At 40.1% G+C, this 27389-nt stretch overlaps 1 protein-coding gene across 2 annotated transcripts in view; it reads right to left on the reverse strand.

The window, feature by feature from the left end:
- SHISA7 (shisa family member 7) overlaps positions 1–27389 on the reverse strand; it is a 194658-nt gene that overhangs the window by 18061 nt on the left and 149208 nt on the right. For both annotated transcript variants that reach the window (XM_089656966.1, XM_089656967.1), the window contains 2 exons: positions 4305–4364; positions 2407–2562 (listed from right to left, as the gene is read on the reverse strand). In XM_089656966.1, the coding sequence (XP_089513092.1) occupies positions 2407–2562; positions 4305–4364 (216 nt within the window). The remainder of the gene's footprint in view (positions 1–2406; positions 2563–4304; positions 4365–27389) is intronic.

A 27389-nucleotide genomic window follows, 5' to 3' on the forward strand; every position in this document is an offset into this window, starting at 1 on the left:
GTGCCACTTTCCTACTGTGCATGCACGAAGCGTGCTGTGCTTTGTGAATGCGCTGCATTCCTCTGGGACCTTGGAAGTGCCCCAGAGGGCTGTGGAGGGGGCTGTACTTCTGGCTCAGTTTGCTGCAGTGAACTGAGCCAGAAAAGGGGGGAGCTGTTACCTGTCCAAACCAGGTACCCACTTCCCCCTCCCACCCAAGAGGTGTCAAATGTGGCAGCGGAGGGGTCGAGGAGGCAGAAAATCGGAGTTTCCACTTTTGGGCATAACTATTCTTTAAGCCCTTTAATACTGGTGCTCATATTACTGCATCAACTCCACGTAGGTCCATAGGCTTCCTCTTTTTCTGGGGCAGGGATTGATGTGAACTGGATCTATGTACTCTGTAAAGTGTTGAATAATATATTGGTGCTGTGCTATATGTAAACTGGAAATAAATACGCAAAGCAGGAAAGGTTTTCTTCATTTTCTAACATCCTTGCAGTGTTTTTAGTTGACCTGGATAGAACAGATTTTTTTCTCACTTCAAGGAATAATTTACTTGGTGCAGAAAATGGTGTTGGTCCAGATTTTGCATAATAAAGGAGAATGGCAAGAGGTTCTTTTTTTTTATTAAAGGTGCTGTAAAAGGTGGGCTCTTACCATGTTTTTCAATGCTACATATCTCACCATATGGATATGGCTGCTTGATTTGAAACAACACAGAGCAAAATGCTGCGACCAAAAGTATAATGACATTGACAGAACAGCAATGGGAACATACTGTAACAGCAGCTTATATAGCAAACAACACAGAGATAACTATACGTTACAGCTTACAATTACCTCTGTCAGAGTTTTAAAGTGAAGATGTAACCTGTCTATGCATACTAAAGTAATTACAGCCTTTAACATAGCCTTCTAATATAAACAACCAGCAGGCGGTTCTAAGCTGCTAGAAACAGACTAAAACTGACTCATGTGCAGGGGTGCTCAACAGCTGGCCCGTGGAGCCCTCTGATGTGGCCCAGGACCTCATGCTCTGGGATGCAGAGTTGGAAAGCCCAGGTCACGGCTTGCTGACCCGTCATCCCAGAGGTGCCAAAGGAAGCAAGCGGTTGCAGAGGCAGCAAGAGCTGCATAAGCTTCCTCTCTAATGCTGACTCCTGTCCCAGGCGAAGTACATTTGGTATCACTCCCCTGGGATAGGAACCTTTCTAACAAACAAGCGAAGCTGAAAGTCAAAAAGGTTTGTTTATTAAACATCACATAGTTTTGCAACGGACATATCAGCACTTTTAATTAGGCTGCTTTCACACTGATCTGCAGGTGCAGCAGAGTGCTTTCCTGCAGGTTTGCTGCACTGAACCATAGACTTCTATTATATCCTGCGGGTTTGGTGCCCTTTCTGAAAGCGCACCAAAACTCCTGAATTCATTATGCTATTAGTAATTTTAAAAAAATTAAATTCTGAACCGTTTCATTTAATTGTGGCTTGCAACCAGTGACCAAATCACTTAAGTGGCCCTCGCTCTTCAAAAGGTTGAACACCCTTGCTCTAGGGTTTTTGTTATGATCTTTGAGAATGAATAATTATACATTAAAAGCAACTAGAGAGGTAAGTGTGGGCTTTTTAAAGCTATTTTAGAGATTGTTAAGTTCTATGTTCATAGTCTGAGCACAGGTGCATTTTATAGAAATACTTCCCCAACATCTTCTTAAATGACACATAAAGATGGTAGCTACCTTGGTGATTTTAATGAGAAATTTGTAACCAATGAAAGCTATAGATATTTCTACTACCCACTGTCACGCAGACCACAAACTGTGTCTCTCTAGCATTAGAGCACAGTATAAAGTAGCAGCAGCAGGCACAGAAGTGTGGGTATTGTATCGGTGGATGTTCCTTTCTCAGGAATTGCTAAGGTAAGGAACAATGTACCAATGGCTCTTCCCTTCTTAGGAATTGCTAAGTTAAGGAACAATGTACTAGTGGCTCTTCCCTTCTTAGGAATTGCTAAGGTAGGGAACAATGCACCAGTGGCTGTTCCCTTCTTAGGAGTTGCTAAGGTAAGGAACAATGCGCCAGTGGCTGTTCCCTTCTTAGGAGTTGCTAAGGTAAGGAACAATGCACCACTGGCTGTTCCCTTCTTAGGAGTTGCTAAGGTAAGGAACAATGTATGAGTAGCTGTTCCTTTCTCAGGAACAATGGACCAATGGATCATTCTTTACCAGGAATAGCTAAGGTTAGAAACAATGTACCATTGGCCGATCCTTTTTCTGGAATTGGAAAGGTCATGGAAAATGCAGGGAGTTCTATTCAACAACCAATAGTACAATTTACAGCTGTGGTTGGAATGATCAACCTAGACAAACAGAATAACAAAAAGATAGCATTCAAACACAGAGTATAATTTTTACAAAACTTACCCAGTCTTTTTAGTGATGAATATCTGCTGATGTCTGATTTAATAGCAGACTCATAGGAAGGTGGCAAATGAGACAAATTATGGAAAGAACGAGAGAATGACAATGTATTATATTTTTTGGAAGATGGTGGAAGATGAATATTGTTCATTCTGTAATCTAAAAAGCAAAGTAAAAAAGTGAATTTTAATTACATTGTTTTCTGAAATATAGAAAAGTACCAGTTTTTTAAAATTCGTATAATACCATCATGATGGAAGTGAAAATTGTATTTATTTATCTAGTTGAAGGGTGGTTTATAGACAATGTGCAACAATTAATTTCTGTTCAAATCCTCCCATTTCTGCTGTCAGAATTACTACAAGATCTTATTGACTTCAGTGGTGAATATTCTGATATTGACAAGCAGCACTACATAGAACTATATGTCAGGAGACAATTGAAAATTCAACAGGAATGCATCACAGGGAGACTGTATTAAAATGTAGCTTTGCAGATCACACCTATCAACATGTCATAGAGTTACACCGTCCATCAAATTTACCTTGGCCAAGTTCTACTACCCTCGCCATGCTCCAGAGATGTCCTTCACTTTTAATCAGTCCAATTCCAATGGTGTCTTTTGGGTTGAATGATGACCAGCATCATTTAACCCATTTCCTGGGGGCCCAAGCTGTCATTGACCCAACCCTGGGTGGTATGTTTCATCACATAGCCTGGGCTTCCTGTTCTTCTATACTGTACAGAGCAGAGGCCTGAGGCATCATTACATGCGCACTGCTCAGTCCAGGAAGAAGAACCATCCTTTGCTACTGAGGAAAAAGTGGAAGGACTGGACGGGACATTTTTACTGAATAATAAAATAAGGAAGCTTTAAGGAGAGTTTTGGGTAGGAGGTGGATGGTGGGCAGGAAAGTGGCTGGAGCTCCACTTTAAAGAAAAGAATCCTAATTCCGCAAATAGCCCATATGAATCATAAAGAGAACAAAAGCAAAGAAAGCATAGCTTAATTTACTTTACAATAAATGTAGGAAAAAGATAATTTTTGAATAAATTATTTTATCAGTATGTGTTCATGTTGTAAACATCATTCTTATATTATTATTTTATCTATTCACGACACCCCACTTCCATGCATAATTTTTTTCTAAAACCCAGTCTGTTAAGTCTGACTCCAACTTGTCGAAATTGTTCAGACCTAATAATTGATGTATAGGACTGTACTTTTCTGGCTGGCTTTAATAGTTGAAATTTCAGAACTAAAGAGACTCTGTCATGGAAAAAAAATCAAGGCTGCAACAGGAAAAAAAGTCCAGGCAATTAGAGCTACCTGTACATGCCTGCAGCATCTTCCAAAGTGGAATGTTGGACTGTTCTAACAGGTAAAGCTCTAACACTTCCCATCTGGGCTGTCCATTATAATGGTAGGCCAATAGGAATGGGCAGGAGTGGGAAGTAGTGGCATGCTCCAACATGATCAGGTATCAGAACTGATCAGAAATTGGCTGTGACGGGAGGGTTATGCAGGATGCTACAGTTGTGTGCAACTCAAGATGCCAGATTTATTTTTTTATGACGGATCTTTTTAAGTTACCTGGATAACATTATGTAAAAGAGAAACAAATAAAGAAGGATTTTCTTTCATGGTAGGACATAACGTAAAAACTTCTATCCTTTAGTTGTTGGTATCTTCGGTATATATATCTTTATATTTAATGCAATGCTTGGGAAAGGAAATCTCTAGGTAAAGTGGAAACTCATTTTCACATTAATTTGGCAATAAAAAACAAATTCCATATAAACAGTATTTATGACATTGAAGAGTTAATGGTGGGTTAGTGAGGTATGTTAAAGTAACAAATTTTATTTCAATCACTTTTTCTGACTTTTGTAAGACTTACCTAATGTTGCTGAATGCTTTGGGCTATTAACAGTAAGGATGAAATTATGGTGCATATTATCTGAAAAACAAAAAGGAAAACATTTAATACATGAAATATCATTAAATATCCTTTGTGACTCCAAAATGATGTTAGTTAATTTTTAGCTATCAGTTTACTGTTTTTTTAATCCCCAAAAGTAAGTAAACCTGAACAATACACATCTGGGGCAGCACAGTGGCTTAAATGGTTAGCACTTCTGCCTGGCAGTACTAGGATCACTGGTTCGAATCCCAACCCCGGCACCACCTGGCTGGAGTTTGCATGTTCTCCCTGTGACTGTATTGGTTTCCTCTGGGTACTCCGGTTTCCTTCCACACTCCAAAGACATGCTGGTATGTTAATTGGATCCTGTCTAAATTGTCCCTATTATGTATACATGTGAGTTAGGGACCTTAGATGGTACACCCCTTGAGGGTTAGGGACTGATGTGAATGTACAATATATGTATGTAAAGCGCTGCATAAATTGACAGCGCTATATAAGTACCTGAAATAAATAAATAAATCTCTTATTTCTCCCTTTTGGCTTGTAAAATATACCATTAAAAGGATTTTGTTATATCTCTTTGTTACATAAAAAAATACTAACTGATCCTGTTAGAAATTTAGTGAGATCGTAACTTGTGATTTCAGCCTTTGCTGCACATCTATCAGTTACATTGTTCCACGCTCTCTCTGCAGACTACAGAACACCCCACATTTTACACAGAAGATGATATGGGAGGTGTTCTGTAGTGTTAACAAGTTCATGCAGGTGCTGCAGTCCCTACAGTGATTAAACTGTGTATCCCAGTGGGTGCTTGTAGTGACCACAATGGATGGTGTCCATCACTGTAGCCATGTTCTTTTCACTTTTTTATTGTGAAAGCAATGTCCCATCAGGACAGATAGGCAGGGTCCCTTCCTCAGAGCAACATAGTGACATCTTATAACTGTTGTCTTGTGGAAGGGACCCTGTGACACCTGGAAGGCACGGAAAGTTGGGGTTTGAGTGTTTTGTCAATATTAATATTTACAAAATTACATTCTGTTGGGAAAACAGTGTTAGTTTTGGGTTAATTTGATATTTGTTAAAATTTTTGACTGTGTAAAGTAAACCTCTCCTATAAGAAACACAGCGGCTACTTAAGCTAGGTGCTGCACGTTTGCATGCACATGGATTGGGTATAGCAGCACATTCATCCAAATGGGCTGCTGTACCCACAAGAAGCACAAGTCAATTAGTCCCAGAACATTTAAAAACCATGCCACATAGAATCAGTAGGCAGCCCTCTACCACAACATCAGAAGTCTCTAACAGCAGCTCCCAAATACGACTTGAGGGCACCAAACTTACATTTAGGAGGGCACTAGTAAAAGAGCAGTATTGCCGGTAAGCTAGTTGCACAGGTGAGATATCTCAGCAGACAAAAGAATATACCCAGAAGTGTTGAATCCATCGCTGTTTTACTTTGTCTATAACTTTGCCATTATTAAAGCTAGTTTAGGTATGAATCTTATTGTATAGTTACATTTGTCATGCTTGACCAATGTAAGCATGCAGATCTCATACATGAGCGATACCCGTGGAAGCTGCAAAAGACTGTAGTAGTCACGGCTACTACAGTGATAACAATGATCTTCTGAGCATGTGCTGACATTCACAGAACACCTTGTATTTATTTCAACAACGAAAAAAAAAAATGTGTGTATGATCTCCGCCAATGCTATATCATGCTAACAGATGTGTTGACATGCAAAGGGTTACACACGATCCAAAATTCAGATAGGAATATTTAATACCTGCTATCAATAGCAAAAGAAAATATGATAATGGTCTTATGAAATGAGCCATTTTAGATGGGCTTTTGATGTTCTTTAAATGCTTTCCTAAAAAATCTTTAAGCAGTCATTCCTTCTTGTTGCCACAAGGTGTCAGGGTAAGCACATCTAATATCCATCCTGTACTAGGACTACTGAGGCCTAATAAAAGACATATTTACTGTATATTGTGATGGATATTTCCATTAATTGGGTGACAATTAGTATGCTTTTTTTTTTATTAAATACTTATTTATAAGATTTTCATCTTACTTGAACTGGCAGAGCAGGGGCGGACTGACCATTTGGAAACTCGGCACTGCCGGAGGGCCCGGGGTCAGTAGGGGGCCCCATGAGATGCCCCTGGTACCTTTTTCATAGGCTTTTTTGAGTTTGGGCAAGGACACAGGGGCCCCATGATTCCCTATTGCCCGGGGGCCTAATGAGTTGTCAGTCCGCCCCTGTTGCAGAGTCATGTACATACAGTATTTCCTAATGCATTGCTATGAAATCTATCCAATGTTATATACGCAGCCTTGCATTCCTTCTTAGTACAGTACTGTCAGTTACAATGCAGAGCTCAAACAACCCTTGTCCTGTCTAATGCTTGTATTTTGTGTTGGTGCATCTAATGGTATGCAATTTCAATTTATTAAAATTGGAGCAGCTGTGCATGGCAATCAATCAGCTTCTATCTTTCATTTTCAAAGCATAACTGAACAAACTGAAGATAGAAGCTGATTAGATACTTATGCACAGTTGCTCCAGATTCTGCCTGCTCCGGTTTTGATATTTTAAGTTCCTAAATTTATGAAAAGCTAAAGGATAAGTTCATAAATACAAATGCCCATTTTTTGTAGGTAGAGAATATGCATTTACAATTTTTTTTTTTTACCTGGAAAGCATTTCACCAGTGATCGCAAATTGCTGATGCCATGCAGGACTCCTGCAGACCTGTCAGTGTAGCTTTGTGCTCATATGGGCAAGCAGATACATTGTGACAAAAAGAATCAATAAACTAGCACAGAGCTCAACAGCACCGTGGTAGTTTATTGAGAACTACAAGCCAGCAAGCTGTCGGGACTTGTAGTTCATTCATTCACAGAACTCTGTGACTGAATGAGATGGCTGTGTGGGCAGAGCCCTGCCTGACCGCGCTGTTTTCAAAAATTAACAGCTAGTACAGGGAACTTCTCCCCCGGTCTGCTGTCACAGCAGTGCAAAAGTAGTGCAGGAACTTATTTTTAAGTCACTAAGACTTGAGTCCCATTGATTAAGATGGCACCCATTAAAATTAATATATTTTGACTTGTTTTGTGACTTTATGTGTTGCAAGACACATCAAGATGCATGATAAATCGCATCAGTGTGAACTGGGGCTAAAGCCTCATAGCTGTATATCTGTGGTGTGAAAACTAAGGCACTGCTCCATCTATCTGCTAGTCTCGGGAGATATTGAGCAATATTTGGTGATGCCACTACAGTGCTGCTCATGACTCTCTTTGCTAGAGGTTCTGACATGAGGAAACAAAGTCCTGCCTCTACCAAGATGGCTGCCTCCATACAGAGACCCAGCGCAGAATTGGGGAAACATCAGCTGCAGGGAATCACAGGCAATGCTGGTGACTAGCTCTTTGGTGTCTGCCTGCAATTTTTTGTCACATCTTTTTTTTTGTTCCTCTTTAATATACAAATGCTTTAATAAATGCCCCTCATAGTTGTTTCCAGGTGCATATGCTCCACTTGGAAGAAAAACATATGTGTTACATATGGGATTTGTGGCAGAAAATAAAGACCATCCTAGCTCTGAAATATCAGTGGTGGGGAGCTGATTTGTACATTCAAAGCAAACAGTTGACAAGTTTTCTGGTGACTTCCATTATGTCTCCTCTAACTTAGGTGTCCTGTGCTAACAAGTATCTCACAACGTTCTCACGTAAGTCTACACACTTCACACCAGACTGCTGCGTGAAAATCAATGTTAACAAAGAAAACTGTGAAATTTGCTACTTAGCGATGTATTGAAACATTGTGATTTACTGGAAAGAACTATCAGAAAACTACCGACAAATGATCCTCATTCTGATCCTCACTTCGGAAGAAGACTACTGTACTTGCATGGCTCTCATACTTGTCCCAGAGCTTTAGTACCTTCAGACTCACAGACATGGAACAAGTATGCAGGTCAGTGATTCACTAACCTTTCTGATCTATATGCTTGTTCAGTAAGTCTTAAAAAATTATAACCTTTTAACCAATATTTTTAGAAGGAGCTAAGCATAACATCCTCCCTGTTTCTCTCATTACAGGTTTTCCTGTGTTTTTTTTTTTTTTGCATTAGTGTTGATCCTGATAAGACAAAAGCATCCAATTTTGACAGGTCCTAACAGGTTTTTAGGGTACAAATGTAAAGCAGTCCCCTGATTAGTTTCGCAGATTTCTTAGCTTTGGGATACTCCAGAATTAGTGCACTAAGTAAGCAGAGGACACTCTTTGCTTAGTCTACACTCTTCAGGACATTCCTCCTCTTGGCAGACCATAGGAGAATGAGCAACCATGGAAGTTTGAGCAAAAGAACGGTCCCAAATTAGCAACACTGGAGCAGACGCTCAAAGGGTTAAAGCAGCAACAGTCACAAGGATCCTACACTCACAATGTCCTCATGTACTTGGATGCCTCTCTCCAATACTTCCCAGATACTTCTCCTGTGAACCTCCAGGCCAGATCCTCAGTGAACCCCTTTTGAATTGGCTCCAGCCCCTTTCAGCAAGTAGGCACCCAAGCTCTCCCTGAGACCTTGATGAACTCCTGTAGGCTTCAACTACTCTGCCCAGACATCAGCCCTTCAGACTGGGGTCTACTCTTTCTGGACAAGAACCCTGCTGCTCCAGGCCCCAGACTATTTATGTACTCCTCAGCCACCTACTGGGCTTCTTCTCCTTCCAGGGATTGGCGGATACCACATGAATATTCAAGCGCAGGGTCTGTCTCTTCCACCTCACTACATTCTAAAATCCAAAAGAAGGCAGGGAAAGCAGTTAAGTCTGCAGACAGTGAGACCTAGAACAGCCAAAATACTCACGCACTGATCCATTGATTACAGAGGAGCTAGAGATCTAAATTTATCTGAACCTCTGCAGCAACCTATTCTATGGGGGTGCTACAAAATAGTTTCTAAAGACTTGGGGACACCACAATCACATGTGCTTTGTCAAAGCAATGCAACGGGTTCACTTTAATGCTTTCCTCCCCAGCAGCACATATGCAACTGGTTCCTTCTGTTCCATTCAGCGGTTGGGAGCATGGAAAGAAAGGCCCTATGTAAGCTCCAAATTGTTCCAATCAGACCTTACACAAGGTAGGAGACCGTAATTGACAACGTTAAGTCAATCAATAACATTGTCACACGAGAAGATGGGGAGTGGATCACATACTTCTTTATACAAGAAAATACTTGGTGTTCTTGGTACTTGGTGAGTGATGGCGGAGTGAAGGAAAGGTCAGTTTGTGCTGCTTGGGGGTGGTAGCATTGAAAAACAAGTTCATGTTTGCTAAAAAAAAACCTTCAGACCCTTTCAGCACTTTTTATCTAGTCCTTATCCTCCCCACATAATTGCTTACTTACCTCTTCCTCTTGCCTCCTTCAGTGTTTACAGCCTTCTTTCTGGAATTGTGTCCCTTGCTGCTCATGCCTAGGCAGAAATTCCCTATGGACTTGAATGAAGTGGTAATCTATTAGTACATGCACTGCCCTATTACAGCCTATGAGAATGGGCAGCGCCACACACAATTTTGCAACAAAGGCTTTAGAACACCTGTTGGAAACTGTTGCACCTTATTTGGGGAAGGGTGGTGATGCTTAAATAAGGTCAATGGATGGGGAGAGGGTCTGGGTTTTTTTTCTGCAGACATGTACTTGTCCATTAAAGTGAACCTGCTGCATTGCACTGCATAGGCTGCTTAAAGCAGAACTACATTGCATCTGAGCACCACAAACCAAAAACGCTGTTTAATTTTTCATATTCAAAGCAAAGTACCACTTCCATTCATGTCTCCATGCTTTATTTTGCTCAGAAATCACTTTGAAAAGCACCCCCTAGAATCTCTGTCCAAGCCATCCTGAGGAAGAGCAGATGATTCATGTACCATTTAATTCCTGCAATTCATCTGCCCCTGGCTCAAGGATGGCGACAGGAGGGTGTGCTTTGCTTAGGATTAAAAATAGACCATGTTGGCTGAGAGGTTGAAGCTCCACTTTAAAAAGTATTAGCTTGTGATCAGTGTGGGTGTTCTGGATGAGCCCAATAGTGGATCAGATCACACTGACCTCAATATCTATCAGTATTCACACTGCAGACAAAACTGTCAGACTTTGAATTTTTTCATATACTAAAAATGTGGAGACAGGTATCACAAAACAGGTGTTCAAGTATGAACTCATAGCTCTGTTGGGAGGTATGATGATCTTGTGATGTCATTAGGTCCAGCTTCAGGGGAAGGGAAGACATGGTGTGATGTGTCACAGGCTGGGGGAGATTTACTAAAACTGGTTTGCTCGGATTTTGGTGCAGCTGTGTATGGTAGTCAATCAGCTTCAAACTTCAGCTTGTTCAATGAAGCTTTGGCAATGAAACTTGGAAGCTGATTAGTCTCTATACAGAGCTGCACAAGATTTTGCACTCTCTAGTTTTAGTAAATAATCCCCACTGTATGTCTTGTCATCCAATTATCCCTAGGGAAACACAAATAGTACAAGACAGGTATTTCTAATCTGCTAATTGTGTTATTTTCTTAGACAATCCCAAAGACATGAGACTATCACGCTTCAGGATCTGAAGAATGTCATCTTATGTTTATGGTTGCCCTAAATCTTAGGTACAGTGGTGCTTTTTCCGTCAAACTGCCCATTCACATACACTTTTCAGACACAAGTGGCTATTATTATAATTGATATATGTATATAATTTATATATTAGTGAACAGAGTTGTGTTTATTTTACTATTTACCACACTAGAGAATACCGTCCTGAAATATCAATATCGCAATTTATTATTATTTATGTATTTTTTATTATTATTAATATTATTATTAAATGTTAGGAGATGTTACAGGTGTTGTGTCATGCCATAATCCTTTGTACATACTTATCCATAGGCTGTGAGCCTGCATACTGTACGTTGCAAGATTTAAAAAAAAAAAACCTTTTGGCTACCAGATCACTTGCTGATGACCTAATTTACTATGTATGGGTGGTTTTAGCTTTGTATGATTTTCTACACTTCGGCAATTTTAATAAGGTGATGTAAAAAGCAATAGCTATGTGTCACATCTTGTAGCCTATCCCATAGATGTCTTATCGCAGAGATGTCAGGCCATACTTTGCTTATTTTAAAAATGTAAATGATCTCTTCTGAAATGAATACAAGCCTTCCGTAATAAAGATGATAAATGGGTCTTTTAGTGAGATTTTGAAGCTCCTCCATTTAGAGCTCTTCACATTTTCTGCACACACTGTTAGAATTGCAGCTGTGACTGAAGCAGTCAGGATAGGATTAGAATCAGGATCATTAGAAGATTAGGAAGATGAGATGCGAGGAGGTCTGAGCTGTACATCACACCACAGCCATATATTGATTTATGTGTCTCAATTCATTTGTTTCTGGCAGAGGTCAAGAGGAGCAAATTATCTGGATTTGTATTGTTTTTGAGAATCTCCCCGTTGGGCTTTGCATTTCAAGATTTTCTTTGTCTTCAGTAATAAAACAAATGAAGATTTGAAAGAGTTTAGGAGAATGTGATACATTCCCAAAATAACTAAAGGGAATAAATATATATATATATATATTACAGTGCAAAGGTTTTGGGCGGGTGTGTTACAATACTGCAAATGAAGAATGCTTTCAGGAATAGAAGTGTTAATAGTTTTTTTTTTTCACTTAGCAAAATGGAAAATAGATGGGCAGAAGAGGAGTGCAAATCAAATCAATACTGGTCTGTGACCACCCTTTGCCTTCAAAACAGAATCAATTCTTCCAAGTACATTTGCACACAGTTTTTGCAGAAACTCAGCAGCTAGGTTGCATCAAACATCTTGGAGAACTAACTACAGCTCTTCTGTGGATTTAGGCTGTCTCAAATCCTGTTATCTCTGTCTTCTGAGATCAGGGCTCTGTGGGGGCCAAACCCTCACTTCCAGGACTCCTCGTTCTTCTTTACACTGAAGATAGTTCTTAATGACATTGGCTGCATGTTTGGGGTTGTTGTCCTGCTGCAGAATAAATTTGGGGCCAATCACACACCTTCCTGATGGTATGGCATGATGGATAAGTATCTGCCTGTATTTCTAAGCATTGAGTACACCAGTGACCCTGACCAAATCACCAACTCCGTTTGCAGAAATGCAGCCTCAAACTTGCAAGGAACCTTCACTATGCTTCACTGTTGCCTGCAAACACTCATTCTTATACCAACAGCGATAAATAGTTATGGCGCAAAGCAGAGGCTGGACATGAATAAAAAAAAACACTAATAAAGTCTCATTTTGAAGTCTATGGCATTGTCCATAATATGAATGTCACTCATATACAGGCTGCTGCTCCCTCGACAAGGCTGGATAATACTCATAAACTGTTATAGAGAAAAAGAGACGGGGCGCCACCAGCTGAGTGCAGATTTGATTTAAAACACATACGAAAAGGTTAAAGTGCATGCACAGAAATAAAAGCAAATGGGCATGTCACATCCTACTCAGGGCATTTGCAGATCTGATCAGGAGAGTGGCCAGGAACGGCAGAGCAGCGCCTAGAAGTGGCTGGATGATCCATGATGAGCCAGCTCTGCAAGATTCATACTAACACTTCTAGGCACTGCTCTGCCATTTCTGGTCACTCTCCTGCCGAACTCTGCAGACATCCCGCGTAGGATATGACATGCCCATTTGCTGTTATTTCTGTGAGTGCATTTTAACCTTTTCTTATGCGTTTTAAATAATGCCTGCACTCAGATGGTGGCGCCCCATGTCTTCTGGCCAGACTCCTCCAGACAGTAGATGGGTGTACCTGGGTTCCACTGGTTTCTGCAAGTTCTGTATTGATGGCACTGCTGGACATCTTCCAGTGTTGAAGGGAAGTAAGCATGATATATCTGTTGTCTGCTGCATTAAGTTACCTTGGCCAACCTCTATGTCTACAGTCTTCAATGTTGTCAGTTTATTTGTGCTTCTTCAAAAGAACTTGAACAGCACATCTTGAAACCCCAGTCTGCTTTAAAATCTTTGCCGGGGAGAGACCATGCTGATGCAGTGTAACTATCTTGTGTCTTGTTGCTGTGCTCAGTCTTGCCATGCTGTATGAAACTGTCTTCTACAACCTCAAATGAGTAGCAGAGTTTGGCTGTTCCTCACCCAGTTTTAAGCCTCCTACACAGCTGTTTCTGTTACAGTAAATGACTGTTTTTCAACCTACATGTGAAATTGATGATCATTAGCACCTGCTTGATATCATGGGTAATCTTACACCTGACTCTAATCCTACAAAATCCCTGACTTTGTGCATGTGTACAAAGTGTACAATTATAAGAACTGATGCTGGTTTGAAGCCAAAGGATAGTCACACCAAATGTTGATATTTCTTCATTCCTGCATAAATGTTTGCACAGTACTGTATATATTGGCAGGGGAAGTCATATTTGCTCTTTATACTTTCAGGTTCTGTTAGATGCTTGGTAATAATGTATAATGACTATGCTTCACTGCTCCTCTTTCCCAGTGTAAGTTTATAGGTCAGGTCTGATCTGAATGAAAGATCAAGATCAGATCTGATTGGTCTCCTTTTAAAGAAAGCCTGTGCTTTGCCTGTGCTGCTCCATGTGGCTACCATTTGTAAAAAAAATAAAATAATGTACAGAGAAGCATGTGACATTTGTGCTTGGTGATTGGCTGCTCAGGCACCCAGTGCTGTTGCATGAGGACAAATAGAGAGTCAGGACTCAGGACACACACAGGGCTTCCACTCTTCAGCAGCCAAGTGAAGCATCCCAGAGATAATAGAGGGGAAGTATGTGCATTTTGTGGGGGTCAACATTAAATTATAACTAAAGGCAAAACTTGTTTTATAGTTTTGGATGGAGAGGAGATGGATTAGAACCCTTGCCTGGTTTGTATTGCTGTCTGTGCAGTGTGCACCCATTAGGGTGATTCACCCGATTTGTCCTGTTGACTGTTATCTGATTTTTTTTTACCAGAACAAGAATAGTGGGAAAACCTTTCAATGGAGGCAATAGTTCTCCAGGGATTTCCCCTCACTTCCTGTTTGACTATGGGACAGAAAGTAAAGGGAAATTTCCCCGATGGGATACAGATGGCAAAAAATCAAATGAACAGGGGTTGTAAGCTTCTGTTACTCTATCCAAAATGAAAAAAATGTTTTTTATTTTACTTTAACATAAATCCGTTGCTTTGCCCCGCATGGGCAAATCAAATCACACGTTCACTTTACATCTAAATCAGCAGTCAAGAGAAAGAATTTTAACCACTTCCTGTCCGGCCCATGAAATATAAACGGCTGGACGGAAGCAATGCAGGAGCGGGTGGCCATTTATAAATGTCCTCCCACATCCATTGCCTGTGCGCGCTCCCTGGGAGCGTGCAGCACCGTGATCCAGTGCCTGCTCCGAACACAGCAGGACACCGATTGTTGTACTGGACCTCTGTGTGAGATCCTGATCATGTGATCACTGATTGGCCAATCAGTGATCACATGAATAGTAGTAAGCAAGATGTCACTTCTGACATCATTGCTTTCTACTAGTGAAATCTGTGAATGATCACAGAGGTCACATGGTACAAGGCTATTCACAACAGCCTTGTACTATGTGAAAAGCTGTGACCAATCACAGCTCTCACAGTATTTCTCAATGGCTGCAAGAATGCAGCCATAGAGAAGGAGAAATTATTGCTTTTACAGCCTTTATGGGTGTAAAATCAATCAGTGTAAAATAAAAAAATCTTCATCACCCCCAAGTAGTACAGTGTCACTGTGGTGACACTGTACTGCTAGGGTAACAGTATGTTAAAAAAAAGAAAAAAACATAAATAATAATATAAAAAATAAAATACAAATGTAAAAAAAACTTTGGAAAAATTATAATTTTTGTTTTTTTTTTACTAAAAAGATAACTGAATACATTTTTGCCAAGATTTATGAAGAAAGATTATTTGTTTGCAAAATTTTATAAGAAAAACACATTATTTTCAAAATGTTTGGACTTTTTCATTTATATAGCAAAAAAATAAAAAGCCCAGTGGCGAATAAATACCACCAAAATAAAGTTTTATCTGTCTCAAAAAAATGCTAAAAAATTCATATAGATACAGTGTTGCATGACTGCGCAATTGTCATTTAAAGTGTGATAGCACTAAAAGCTGAAAATTGGCCTGGACAGGAAGGGGGGTGAAAATGTCCGAACTTGAACTGGTTAATCTATTCCTCTGAAATCCAGAAGACCACTAGATGGAGCCTTTAAATGTCTATATATCTGAAATACAACAATGTGAATGTATATAGCCGTGTATTATTATATTATTATTATATTATACAGAATTTATATAGAACCAACAGTTTGCACAGCTGGAGGGAGACAGTTACAATCCAATCCAATACAAGACGAATCAGAGGGCTCTGCACGTTATATAAAAGATCAAAACTTATTTTTAGATGAATCTTAAAATATGAACTCAAAATGAGTACAAATAATACATTCCAGTAGGCCATAACAGAAATGTATCTATGTTTGCTATTTGTTTTTGGATAATTTGCTTAGAAGCAAAAGCACATCTGCAAACAAAGGAAGGGTAGTGGAGCACAAGGCTGCCAGTGACACAATCCAGCTTATCTCAGGCTAGAAGTGGAACCCCCCAGACCAACAAAGGCTGACCTTGCCGGGGTTAGGATCCCCCTGGGAAAAGCTAGAGTTAATCACATTGATTGCAATGGAAACTGTGATTTCTATGGCTGCAGTGTATTTAGAATTGTATTGATAAAATACAACACGGAATATTGTCTTCTAAAATGTCTGCAGATGGATTTGGCATAATACTGGGTGTTGGGTCCTAAAAACTGCATTGCCAAGACATGTTTATATCAGGAGATCAAACTACAGCTTATTCTATAAATATGAAGCTGATTAAGCATGTGCCGTTTTATGAATAATATGCAGATGCATGTAGGAGTTTATGGCATGGATCACAGAATATCCATTGGCCACTGATGAACTGTAATAAATACTTTTATTACAGCTGAATTCCAAGGGCAACAAAAACAATACTTTCAATCCAGGTTCACGCAGGCAGCAGTTTCTACCACCTTCTGAAAAGCGATCTATAGTGGATGGAGCAGTGGAGTGGCATCTTAACCACCTAAAGACCAAGCCTTTTCTGGCACTTTTTGATTACATATCACAATCAGTATTTTTTGCTAGAAAATTTATTGGAACCCCAAACATTATATATTTTTTTAAAGCAAAGGCCCTAGAGAATAAAGTGGTGGATTCTGCAATTTTTCATTTCACAGGGTGTTTGTGCAGCGGTTTTTCAAACCCATTTTTTGTAAAATATAAAATATGATGTTACACCGAGTAAACAGATACCAAACATGTCATGCTTTAAAATTGCTCATTCCCAATGCAACGGCAACAAACGACGTAAACTTTACTATCCATAGGTAACGCTTTAAATGCCTTTACAGGTTACCACTTTAGGTGTACAGAGTAAGTCTGGTGCTTGAATTACTGCCTATGATCTGATGTTCGCGGTGATACCGCACATACATGGGACGATCACTGTTTGCGTGCGCATAGAACCAATGGGTGTGTGTGCCTTTGACCACAAGCACAGGGGAGACGGAGGCACTTAACATGTTTTTTAAAATTATTTATTATTTTTACACTGTTGCTTTAAATACATTTTTTTTAATCACTTTTATTGCTGTCACAAAGAATGTAAACATCCCTTGTGACAGCAATAGGCATGTGACAGGCACTCTTTATGGAGAGATCTGGGGTCAATAAGACCCAAATGCCAAGATCGATGTGATTAAATGCTTTTCTTTTAACAAAATGGTGCTGTTTAGTTCTGAGTAAAGCAGAAGTTGTGTCAGGTCATCGCTTTTGGGGTACTATATAACATCGATAATATCCGGTCTTTGTTCGGCTCTGTTACCATAGATCGGGGCTTCCGATGGGATGGTAGATCTCGTTAAAGCTGCGAAAGGCGGTGCGAGGGGGGATGTCCCCTCTCGCTGCTTGTAATAGCAATCGAGCGTCTAGTTAGCCACTCTGATTACTATTACAAGAATGCCAACCGTCAACTCTAAAAATGGTACCGGATTGATGCCTGCAGCTGCAAGCATCATCCCAGCACAGCAACTTGAAGTCCAATGATGTACCAGGTATGTGACTGGTCGGCAAGAGGTAAAAAACATGTCATACTTACCTGCTCTGTGCAGTGGTTTTGCACAGAGCAGCCCAGATCTCCCCTTCTCGGGTCCGCTTGCGGCGCTCCTGGCTCCTCCCTCCCACCAATAGCAAACTGCTTACTGTAGTTTGGAAGGTAGGCTCTGTGAAATGTGTGCCTACTCACAGGGCATAGAAATACAGCAAATGTGTGGGGATCTTCACAAAGTAAGTTTACAAACTTCAAGATTGTTGAGATTAATAGGAGTAGGTTAGAAATAATCAAAATAAAATTTGGACAAGAATATATAATTTTACATTTTGATCATCCAATATGGAAGAAAAATATATCTGAAATATATTTTAAAAATATCCTTCCCAAATATATTGCCATATATTTGAAATGCTACAATTTTGGCAATATTCAATATATTTCAATAAATATATATATATATATATATATATATATATATATATATATACTGCATGTTGAAATGCGTTTTTATTACAAAATATATGAAATATATTTTTAAAAATACATTTCAAATATACTGTATGTCTTTAAAAATACAAATCTACATTTTTTTTATGCATTTGCAAATATATGTAAAAATATATGTTAAAATTAGTTTTTTATATGTAAAAAAAAAAATCAGAATATATTTTTTAAAATATATATTTTTAAATATTATTATTATTATACAGGATTTATATAGCGCCAACAGTTTGCGCAGCGCTTCACAAAATGTAGGTAGATATTACAGTTACAACACAATTTGGTACAAGAGGAAACAAAGGGCCCTGCTCCTTAGAGCTTACAATCTAGGAATATATTCTTCAGATTTTTTTTTTTTTACATATAAATAAGTAATTTAACATATATTTTTACAAATATTTGCAAATGCATTCCAAAAATGTAGATTTTTTATTTTTAAAGACATACAGTATATTTGAATTGTATTTTTTAAAATATTTTTTATATATTTTGTAATAAAAAACACATTTCAACATGCTATATATATATATATATATATATATATAAAAATATATTTTGAAAAATATTGAATATGGCCAAAATTGTAGCATTTCAAATATATGGCAATATATTTGGGAGGAATATTTTTAAAATATATTTCAAATATATTTTTCTTCCATGTGGGAGAGGTATTCCTTAAAGTGGGAACCTGCCCCAGACCAGTATGATAGATTTATGGTACGAGGACATTTTTAATTTGGAAAACATCTCTGTGGATATACCTGAAGGGTTATCTATTATTTTGGTGGTGCCTGAAGTTCAGAATATTAATTAAATATACAGAGTTTATGATAAAAATACCTTTAACGTAACAGCGATAACACCATGGCAAAACACAGTAGTTCTAGCTAAGTGCAGTGTAAATTAGTGTTGCATTCTGGGATGAGGTTTGGTTGCCACAGTAACCTATTAACTGCTAGTGTCTTCCAATCTATCGTTTTATGTAAATAGAAAAAGAAGGATTGTACATGAGATGTAATAATCAGCAAACATAAATGTTTAGGACATAGCGTGGCGGCTTGCTAGGGACATGACTGCGCGCTTACATGCAGTATACTGAAAAAGAACACAGTTCTTTCATCCTTACATTAGTTGTACCATTACATAAGCTCAGGCTCAGCTTTGTTCTACATAAAATCAGAGACTGAACACAGCAGCGTGGTTACAATATGGTTGTAAAGAGATCAAAATATCTAGCAATCTACCGACATATATTTTAGCTACATACAAACAATTTTTTCAAAATTGATATGAAGATTTGTATGTCTTAACATCTATCTGCATTGGGGTCTGTTTTTATCTTTTGTTTTATTCCTTTTTTTTGTAATAATGTTGCCTTTTTCACAGTTTCTTCATTAAAACGCTTATAAAATGACCATTAACCTCACTAGCGGTCTGATTATGTCAGTATTTCTGCGCTCAAAGTGGTAAATTTTTTTGCATGGAAATATGTCGTTTTTTTATTGTAGGCCTGTAATTCTTAGGAATAACTCACTGAAATCTGTCCGAACAAGAGTCTAGTAAACATCCCGGGTATGTTAAAATTTGAAACACGAAATCATAAATTATAATTTAATAAATAATCATAAAAAATAATAATATAATAATAATAAATTTAATTCAGTAATCTAATCAAACCAAAAACACTGAAATGTGAAATAGAGCGCCAAGTTCGCACATCACTGATCTTAGTTGCAAAATCGTTTTCAGTGTCTGATGACAAATTTCCCCACGAATCATTATCACTGAATTCTGCAAGTGGTTTCAATTTACTATCGCTGTTCTCTAGCTGGTCTACCGCTGGTCTAACAGCTTTTGACCTAAAGGGACGCTTTTTGGACGCCATGGACATTTCTCAGTTTCCAGGCACAAAGAACAGTAAAAATGCAGGCAGGGCACAGGACAAAGCGCTAGGGACAAAATGTATGTGAAATGGTTTGATACAGGAATGTTTTACTATGTGATTTTAGTGTATTGAGTTAATGTCACTTTTTAAAATTTTTACATTTCTCGCCGGTTACGTCCCCCGTACGTCCCGACGTCGCAGGGAACGGAACCCGGAAGATGGATGCTGGCATCAGCCGGAGGAGATGGTCGGGGACGCTGCAGGGGGGACATTGTGGGAGCGCAGGACAAGGTAAGTGCAGAAAAGATCCCGGAGCAATGCTGCAAGGTATTCCTGAGTGTAGCTCAGGGTTACCGCTTTTGGTGCTGAAACTTTACCCCGAGCTACACTCGGGAATACTGCCAGGGAGGTTAATGAGCTTACACAGATACTTGATGAGATACCAATCTGTCTTTCCAACCCCAGGTCCAATCGCTGAAAAACTCATGTAGACTCCACCTCCGCAACATCTCCAAAATACGTCCTTTCCTAACCCCAGAAACTACAAAGCAACTCATTCACTCCCTTATTATATCACGCCTCAACTACTGTAACTCCCTCCTCACCGGCCTACCTCATCAGAGACTATCCCCGCTTCAGTCTATCCTGAATTCTGACTCATCCACCTTACTAACCGCTCCGTATCCGCCACCCCCCTCTGCCAATCCCTCCACTAGCTACCGATTGCCCAATGCATAAAATTCAAATTACTAACACTGACATACAAAGCTGTTCATAACACTGCCCCAAACTACATCACCGACCTGATATCCATTTACTACCCAAAATGTACTCTCCGCTCCTCACAAGACCTCCTACTCTCTAGTTCCCTAGTCTCCTCCTCCCATGCACATCTCCAGGACTTCTCCAGGGCTTCCCCCATCCTCTGGAACTCACTACCCCAATCCATCAGACTGTCACCTACCCTCCTTACCTTTAGGCGCACCCTGAAAACCCATCTCTTCAGGGAAGCTTACCCCGCCCTCACCTAATTGCCGATCTCCTCCACTCTTCCTACCACTCCATCCCCCACAGCTATTTCCTCCTGTACCACTATCCCCTCCCTCCTAGATTGTAAGCTCCAAGGAGCAGGGCCCTCGAACCCCTCGTGCATTATTGTCGTGTACTGTCTCCCATTATAATGTACAGCGCTGAGCAAACTGTTGGCGCTGTATAAATACTGTATAATAATAATAATACCAAAACTGGCCATACATTAGTAGTATTTTGTGTTGAAGAAACCTTGTTCAATTTTCTAATGGTTAGTGGGGTCAAATCTGAGAAAAATATGCCATCTGACATTAAAATCGTGACTTTAAAATCGTGCAACTTCAAGTGAAGTCTCACAATTTCAAAGTCAGATCCAGTGTGAACCAGGGCCATGAGTGGGGTGACTCTTTTAATTTTCTGATTGATTGATCGAATTATGTATTGTCACTTGCACCTTGCTAGTGGATACAACCTTTACTGTATATTCAGTAAACTACATTTTATAATTCTTACATTTTTTTTAACCCACAAACCCTAAATAATGAAAAATAAGAAATTGTGGGATCAATGTGTGAATCGTATACAGGTTGCTAATAATCAATGAAAGTTTCTTTATATTCTCTTGAAAGGGAACTTCTCAATACACAACTATGGGAGGTGCATTGCTGACTTGGGTATTAAAGGGTCCACCTCTGGGGCCATCATACTGATCCTGGCTTCAATACCTAGTAAATCACTCATCATGCAAAGGCACTCTACCAGCAGTGGTGTATTTAGGTTTTGTGCTGCCCTAGACAAAAAAAAAAATTGGATGCCCCCCCCCCCCCCTTCCTGGTGGAGAGAGCCTGCCACCAGCCAACACCAGACCTCCCCCCCATGGAGAGAGCCTGACAGTGACCTACAACACCCATACCCCATCCCCTCCCACTAGAAAGCCTTCCACTAACACCCACACTGGCAACAGAAAGAAAGACAGTCACCTTCACAGCTCAGGCCATCCCCAGGAGCGAAAGTTGGGCTCCGCATACACCATCAAGCAGCTCACAGCCTCTCTCGGATCCTACCTAGTCCCCATGTCCCTCCTTCCGGGGGGCAGTGATGCCCCCCTAAAAAAATGCCACCCTAAGCAAATGCCTTATTTGCCTTGTGGTAAATATGCCCCTGTTTACCAGTTAATCAATAAAGTGGCACATCAGTGATTGGCCAAATGGGATAGAGACACTTGTATGTCTCGAGTTATTGTCAGGCCATCACGCTCTACATGAGCCATACATGATCCTGAATTTTCTTCTGCAATCATATCCCAAATACTTTTTAATGATCAGTACAAATTGCACTTCACAGCCCAGCCAGGCAGCAGTCACTTTTCCAAAATGGCAGAGAAATTATTCTTATTTTCTGATTTTCCAAATATTAATTCTAATATGTTCAGACTATGTGTGTGGGTGGAATATAGTAGATTTATCATATCTCCTAAATCACTGCCATCTGCTTGTAGAAACATACATATACAAAAGGCATATGAAGATTAATTAAGCATTAAGTCTGCCCGTTTACTTGTAACTGGCATATATTTAAACAGTTCAATATTTATTCACTCATGTTTAAATCTCTAATGATAAATTAGCTAAGCTTTGCCACTGGTGGGCTTAATCTTCAACCGGCTGAATATAGGTTTTGAGGAAATTCTCTTCCAGATTTCCTGACTCTTCATGCCTCGCATGCTCTGCTGCTGAGTCCCACACTCTCTGCTACAGAAGAACATTGTCAATTTTCTTGCTGCAACCTTAAAGTGTCACTAAACCCACATCATAAAATACTATCGATGAATGCTGTATTACATTTTGTTCACACTCACTCACTCACTATGAGATTCGTATTCCTCAAAAAATCTGGTTGATCCTTCTGCTCTCTATCTCCACTTTTTATTCATGTCCCAAATTCAGCCAGGGAATTTACAGCAGTAGAGGCAACTCTGCACATGTTCCGTTTTCGGTGAGTTTCTATGCTGAGTATTTCCTCCCTATTACATCTGAGCAGCCCATCTGACTATAGAGTCACACATGTGAGCGTATACACTCTGGTAAATGACAACCCACTCCCTCTTTCCTCCATGCCCACTAACCAGCTAAACACAATGAAGAAGGATATTACATCTTGATTGATGGAGGCTTCTTCTCCATATTATTCTAAGACACAGGCTGGAGGGGTATAACACAGCCTGTGACTGGCAGAAATCTACCCACACCATATTATTTTCACAAAATAATAAAGATGTGATCTATATATTTGCATGATAATTTAAAACAGTTTATTAATATTATTTATTTCTTTTACTCAGTATTCCAAAGGCTGTTTATTTTTTTTTTAGAACATGTGACCAACCGCAGAGGACTAGAAGCTCCTCTTGCTTGTTTCCCTGTAGACAGGCTATATGACAGCTCTATTGATTAGGAAAAAGGTACTTACATTTTTTAAAATTAAAATAATTACAGAGCCATTATCCACATACAGAAAGGGATGATGTAAATTAAACAGTATTTGTTTAGTATCGCTTTAAGGGCTCATTTACACTTGCTTGGACTTTAACACACATTAAAGCTCCTCCTTGTGTATGTTGATTTTCTATTTGCTTTAAAGGAGCTCAGTAGAACCTCAGCTCAGTAGAACCCTCACTCAGAAGATCCCCAGCTCATTAGTACCCCTGTTCAGCAGATCCCCAGCTCATTGGTACCTTCGTTCAGCAGACCGCAGTGCATTGGTTCAGTCATTCAGCAGATTCCCCAGCTTATTAGTACCCCCAGCCCTGCTGATGCCCCTCTCAGTAGTACCAAAGCTTTGCTGATCCCCGATCAGTAGTAACCTCCAGCTCTGCTAATCCTCTAGTTTGCTGATTCTTCTCTCTCTCTCTCTCTCTGGTCCCTACTCACCTCCCGCTATATTGCTCCCATGCTGTGCACCACATGTGACATTGCTAGTTTCTCCTGCTCCGGTCTGCCAGCTCTGATGATCCTCTGCTGCTCATTCCTCTCTCTTTGGTCCCTGCTCACCTTCTATAGCATTTCCATGTGGCACACCACGTGTGCCATCTGCTAGTTGCTCTGCTCCAGTCCAGACCCCGCTCACCTTCCTGCTGCTCCATGCTGCACACCAGATGTGACATCCGAACCAAACACTACCAGCATATTTACACATGAACTAGAAATGGCTGCTGATGATGTCTTTCCAGTTCACTTGTTGGTTTTACACTGTATGCTTGGATATCTCATACCTGCAATACCTCCAAAACAAAGCAAAGCTAACTGAATAAAAGCCCCTCAAAAGCTGCAGGTGCTGTTAGCAAGCTTTGTCATAGACGTCTATGGAGGCTTTAGAGACGTTTTGAAGCACCAAGAAGTGACATGGGGTTTAATTTTTGAAGCAGAACAAAGCAAAGCAAACGCAATGTGTGAACAGGACTGTAAGCTTTCCGTTTTATTCAGTGACAGGCTTTGATTGGCATTCACAGTGCTTTAAAAAAGCATGTCCAATGCCACATTTTGCGCTAGTGTAAACAAGCCCTAATACAGTATTAAGTATGAAGGATCCAGCAGGGAGACTAACAACTCTTCCTCATGGGAAGTTGGGGGGTAGTACCTGAGAGGCAAAAGCTGGTAGGTGATTTAGACTTCACAAATTTAGTTGGGTGAAATAGCACATTTTGCTGAGTTGACCATTTCTAGTGACAATTAAAGGTAAACTCTGGGCACTGAAGAATGTTTTTAAATTAGTTAATGTATACCCACATTTTGTGTACCAAATGCCCTTGTGAACCCGCTTATTACAGTATAAACATGGTGATGATATTATCACTGTGCTGCACATTACTTGTGTAGAAGACAGAGCTGTGTGAGGGGACCAGCAGGTCCACCAACTACAGGCTGCCTGCAGAAAACTACAAACATGATGGAGACAAAAAAAAACAAAAACGAACTCTCCTGCGCTCTGAGACCCAGGTGGATGGCGAATAGATGGAACCGGAATTGGAAGATTTGACCACCAGTGCATATAGGGTTGTGCAGCTCCAAACAAGGCTGGGGAAGCCCGACCAGTACTGCAAAGCGAAACAAAAACGAGAAGCGCACCAACCTTGCGCATTACCTCAGTAACCAAAATTTATCGAATACAAAATGATACTCACAAACAGCGAAGTAAATCAAGCATGTAAGTCCTCAAAGGAACTTGAAAGTTAGGAAGCCTGCGCGAGTCCCATCATAGGGGTAGACACTCAGAGTACAGCTGACACGTTTCGAAGGGCATCCCTTCTTCATCAGAGCTCTGATGAAGAAGGGATGCCCTTCGAAACGCCCTTCTGATGAAGAAGGGATGCCCTTCGAAACGCCTCAGCTGTACTCTGAGTGTCTACCCCTATGATGGGACTCGTGCAGGCTTCCTTACTTTCAAGTTCCATTGAGGACTTACATGCTTGATTTACTTCGCTGTTTGTGAGTATCATTTTGGATTCAATAAATTTTGGTTACTGAGGTAATGCGCAAGATTGGTGCGCTTCTCGTTTTTGTTTCGCTTTGCATAATGGACACAAAACTAGTCTCTGCAGAGAGAAAGGAGGAAGTAAAAATACACATGCCTCTTAGGGCTTGTGTACACAGGGCATTTGGAAAACTCTTCTGAATGATGGAAACTGACTGCTGGAAAATGTAGGTCAAAAATCGCCAGTTTAGCAGCGTTTGCATACCGCGTTGATGTGCGGTGATGCGCATTTGCGTTTAAAAGTGTTTTTAAAAGATAACCTCAGGAGACCTTCCCAAATGCCTAGAATGCACTGAAAAATAGTAAATAATTAACTATTTCAGACATTTTGAGAGAAATAGAGAGAGTAGAAGCAGAGAGCAGTATGTGTTTAGATTACCTGTCTTTTCTGGTTGTATTCACTATGGATCCCATCATTATTATTATTATTATTATTATTATACGGGATTTATATAGCGCCAACAGTTTGCTCAGCGCTTTACAATATAATGGGAGACAATACAGCAACAATACAGTTCCATACAAGAGGGATAGGAGGGCCCTGCTCCTCGGAGGTTTCAATCTAGGAGGGAGGGGCTAGTTGTACAAAAGGTAGTAACTGTGGGGGATGGACTGGTAGGAAGAGTAGAAGATTCCATTATTAGCTGATGGCAGGACTGGCTTCCCTGAAGAGATAGGTTTTCAGAGATCATCTAAAAGTGAGCAGAGTAGGCGATAGTCTGATAAATTGGGGTAGAGAATTCCAGAGGATGGGGGAAGCTCTGGAGAAGTCCTGGAGATGAGCATGGGAGGAGGAGACAAGAGAGCTAGAGAGTAGAAGGTCGTGCGAGGAGAGGAGAGTACAGTTTGGGTGATATTTGAAGACAAGATTGGTGATGTAATTTGGGGCAGAGTTATAAATGGCTTTATATGTTATTGTTAATGTTTTGAATTGTATCAGTTGGGCAATGGGAAGCCAGTGGAGGGATTGGCAGAGAGGGGTAGCAGATACAGAACGGTTAGTATGTTGGATGAGTCTGGCAGCAGCATTCATGATAGACTGAAGAGGGGATAGCCTGCGATTAGGTAGGCCAATGAGGAGGGAGTTACAATAGTCAAGGTGAGAGATAACCAGGGAGTGAATAAGTTGCTTAGTGGTAGCATGAGCATAATGCAGCACGTTCTACCATTTTTTCCTTCACACGAAACCTGGAACTGACTGCGTTGATGCACTAGGTCCATTTGAATACATGGAAAATGCTTTGCATGCATGATGAAAAAAGGCTCTGGATATGGAACAGTTAAAAAACGCTTCTAAACACAAACGCTTATAAACGTGGTTAACCGTTTTACACTCGTTTACAAGCATTTGGCGTTTGAAACGCCAGTAAAATCTTCTCTTGAACGCAAGTTTGGTGCGTTCAAAAAAAACAACTTTAAACTCAACTGCCTGTAAACAACTGTAAACAACGATTTCAGGGGCTGCTGAAAAAAACACTGAACAGCTCCTGAACGTAGGTTTAGCAGCTGCAGTGTACATAGGTGCAATGCTCGAGTATATCTTTGAAATGGTACAGCATCCTCCAGTGGTAAAGTTAGGTGTCTGGCCAAACCTATGAGGGCTGCATCAACCAAGGAGGATGAGCCCATTAAAAAGCATCCTTTTCCTGAAAGAGGTACGATTTTGACATCTTATTGTAGAGAGATGGTTTATCAGTCTTGTCCAGTTCTTTCAGAATGATTTGGTTCAGTCATCAGAAAGAAATTGAAACGCTTCTTCTTGAGTTGTCTGAAATATATTGTACATCTGCTGCTTTGCAGGGGTCTCTGCAGCATAAAAAGTGTTTGCAGGGGGTTGATGGGTCTGAGAAGGCTC

This window comes from Staurois parvus, unplaced genomic scaffold, assembly GCF_062004578.1.
Source record: "Staurois parvus isolate SC_StPar_1 unplaced genomic scaffold, SC_StPar_1.0 ptg000953l, whole genome shotgun sequence".
Classification (NCBI taxonomy): Eukaryota; Metazoa; Chordata; class Amphibia; order Anura; family Ranidae; genus Staurois; species Staurois parvus.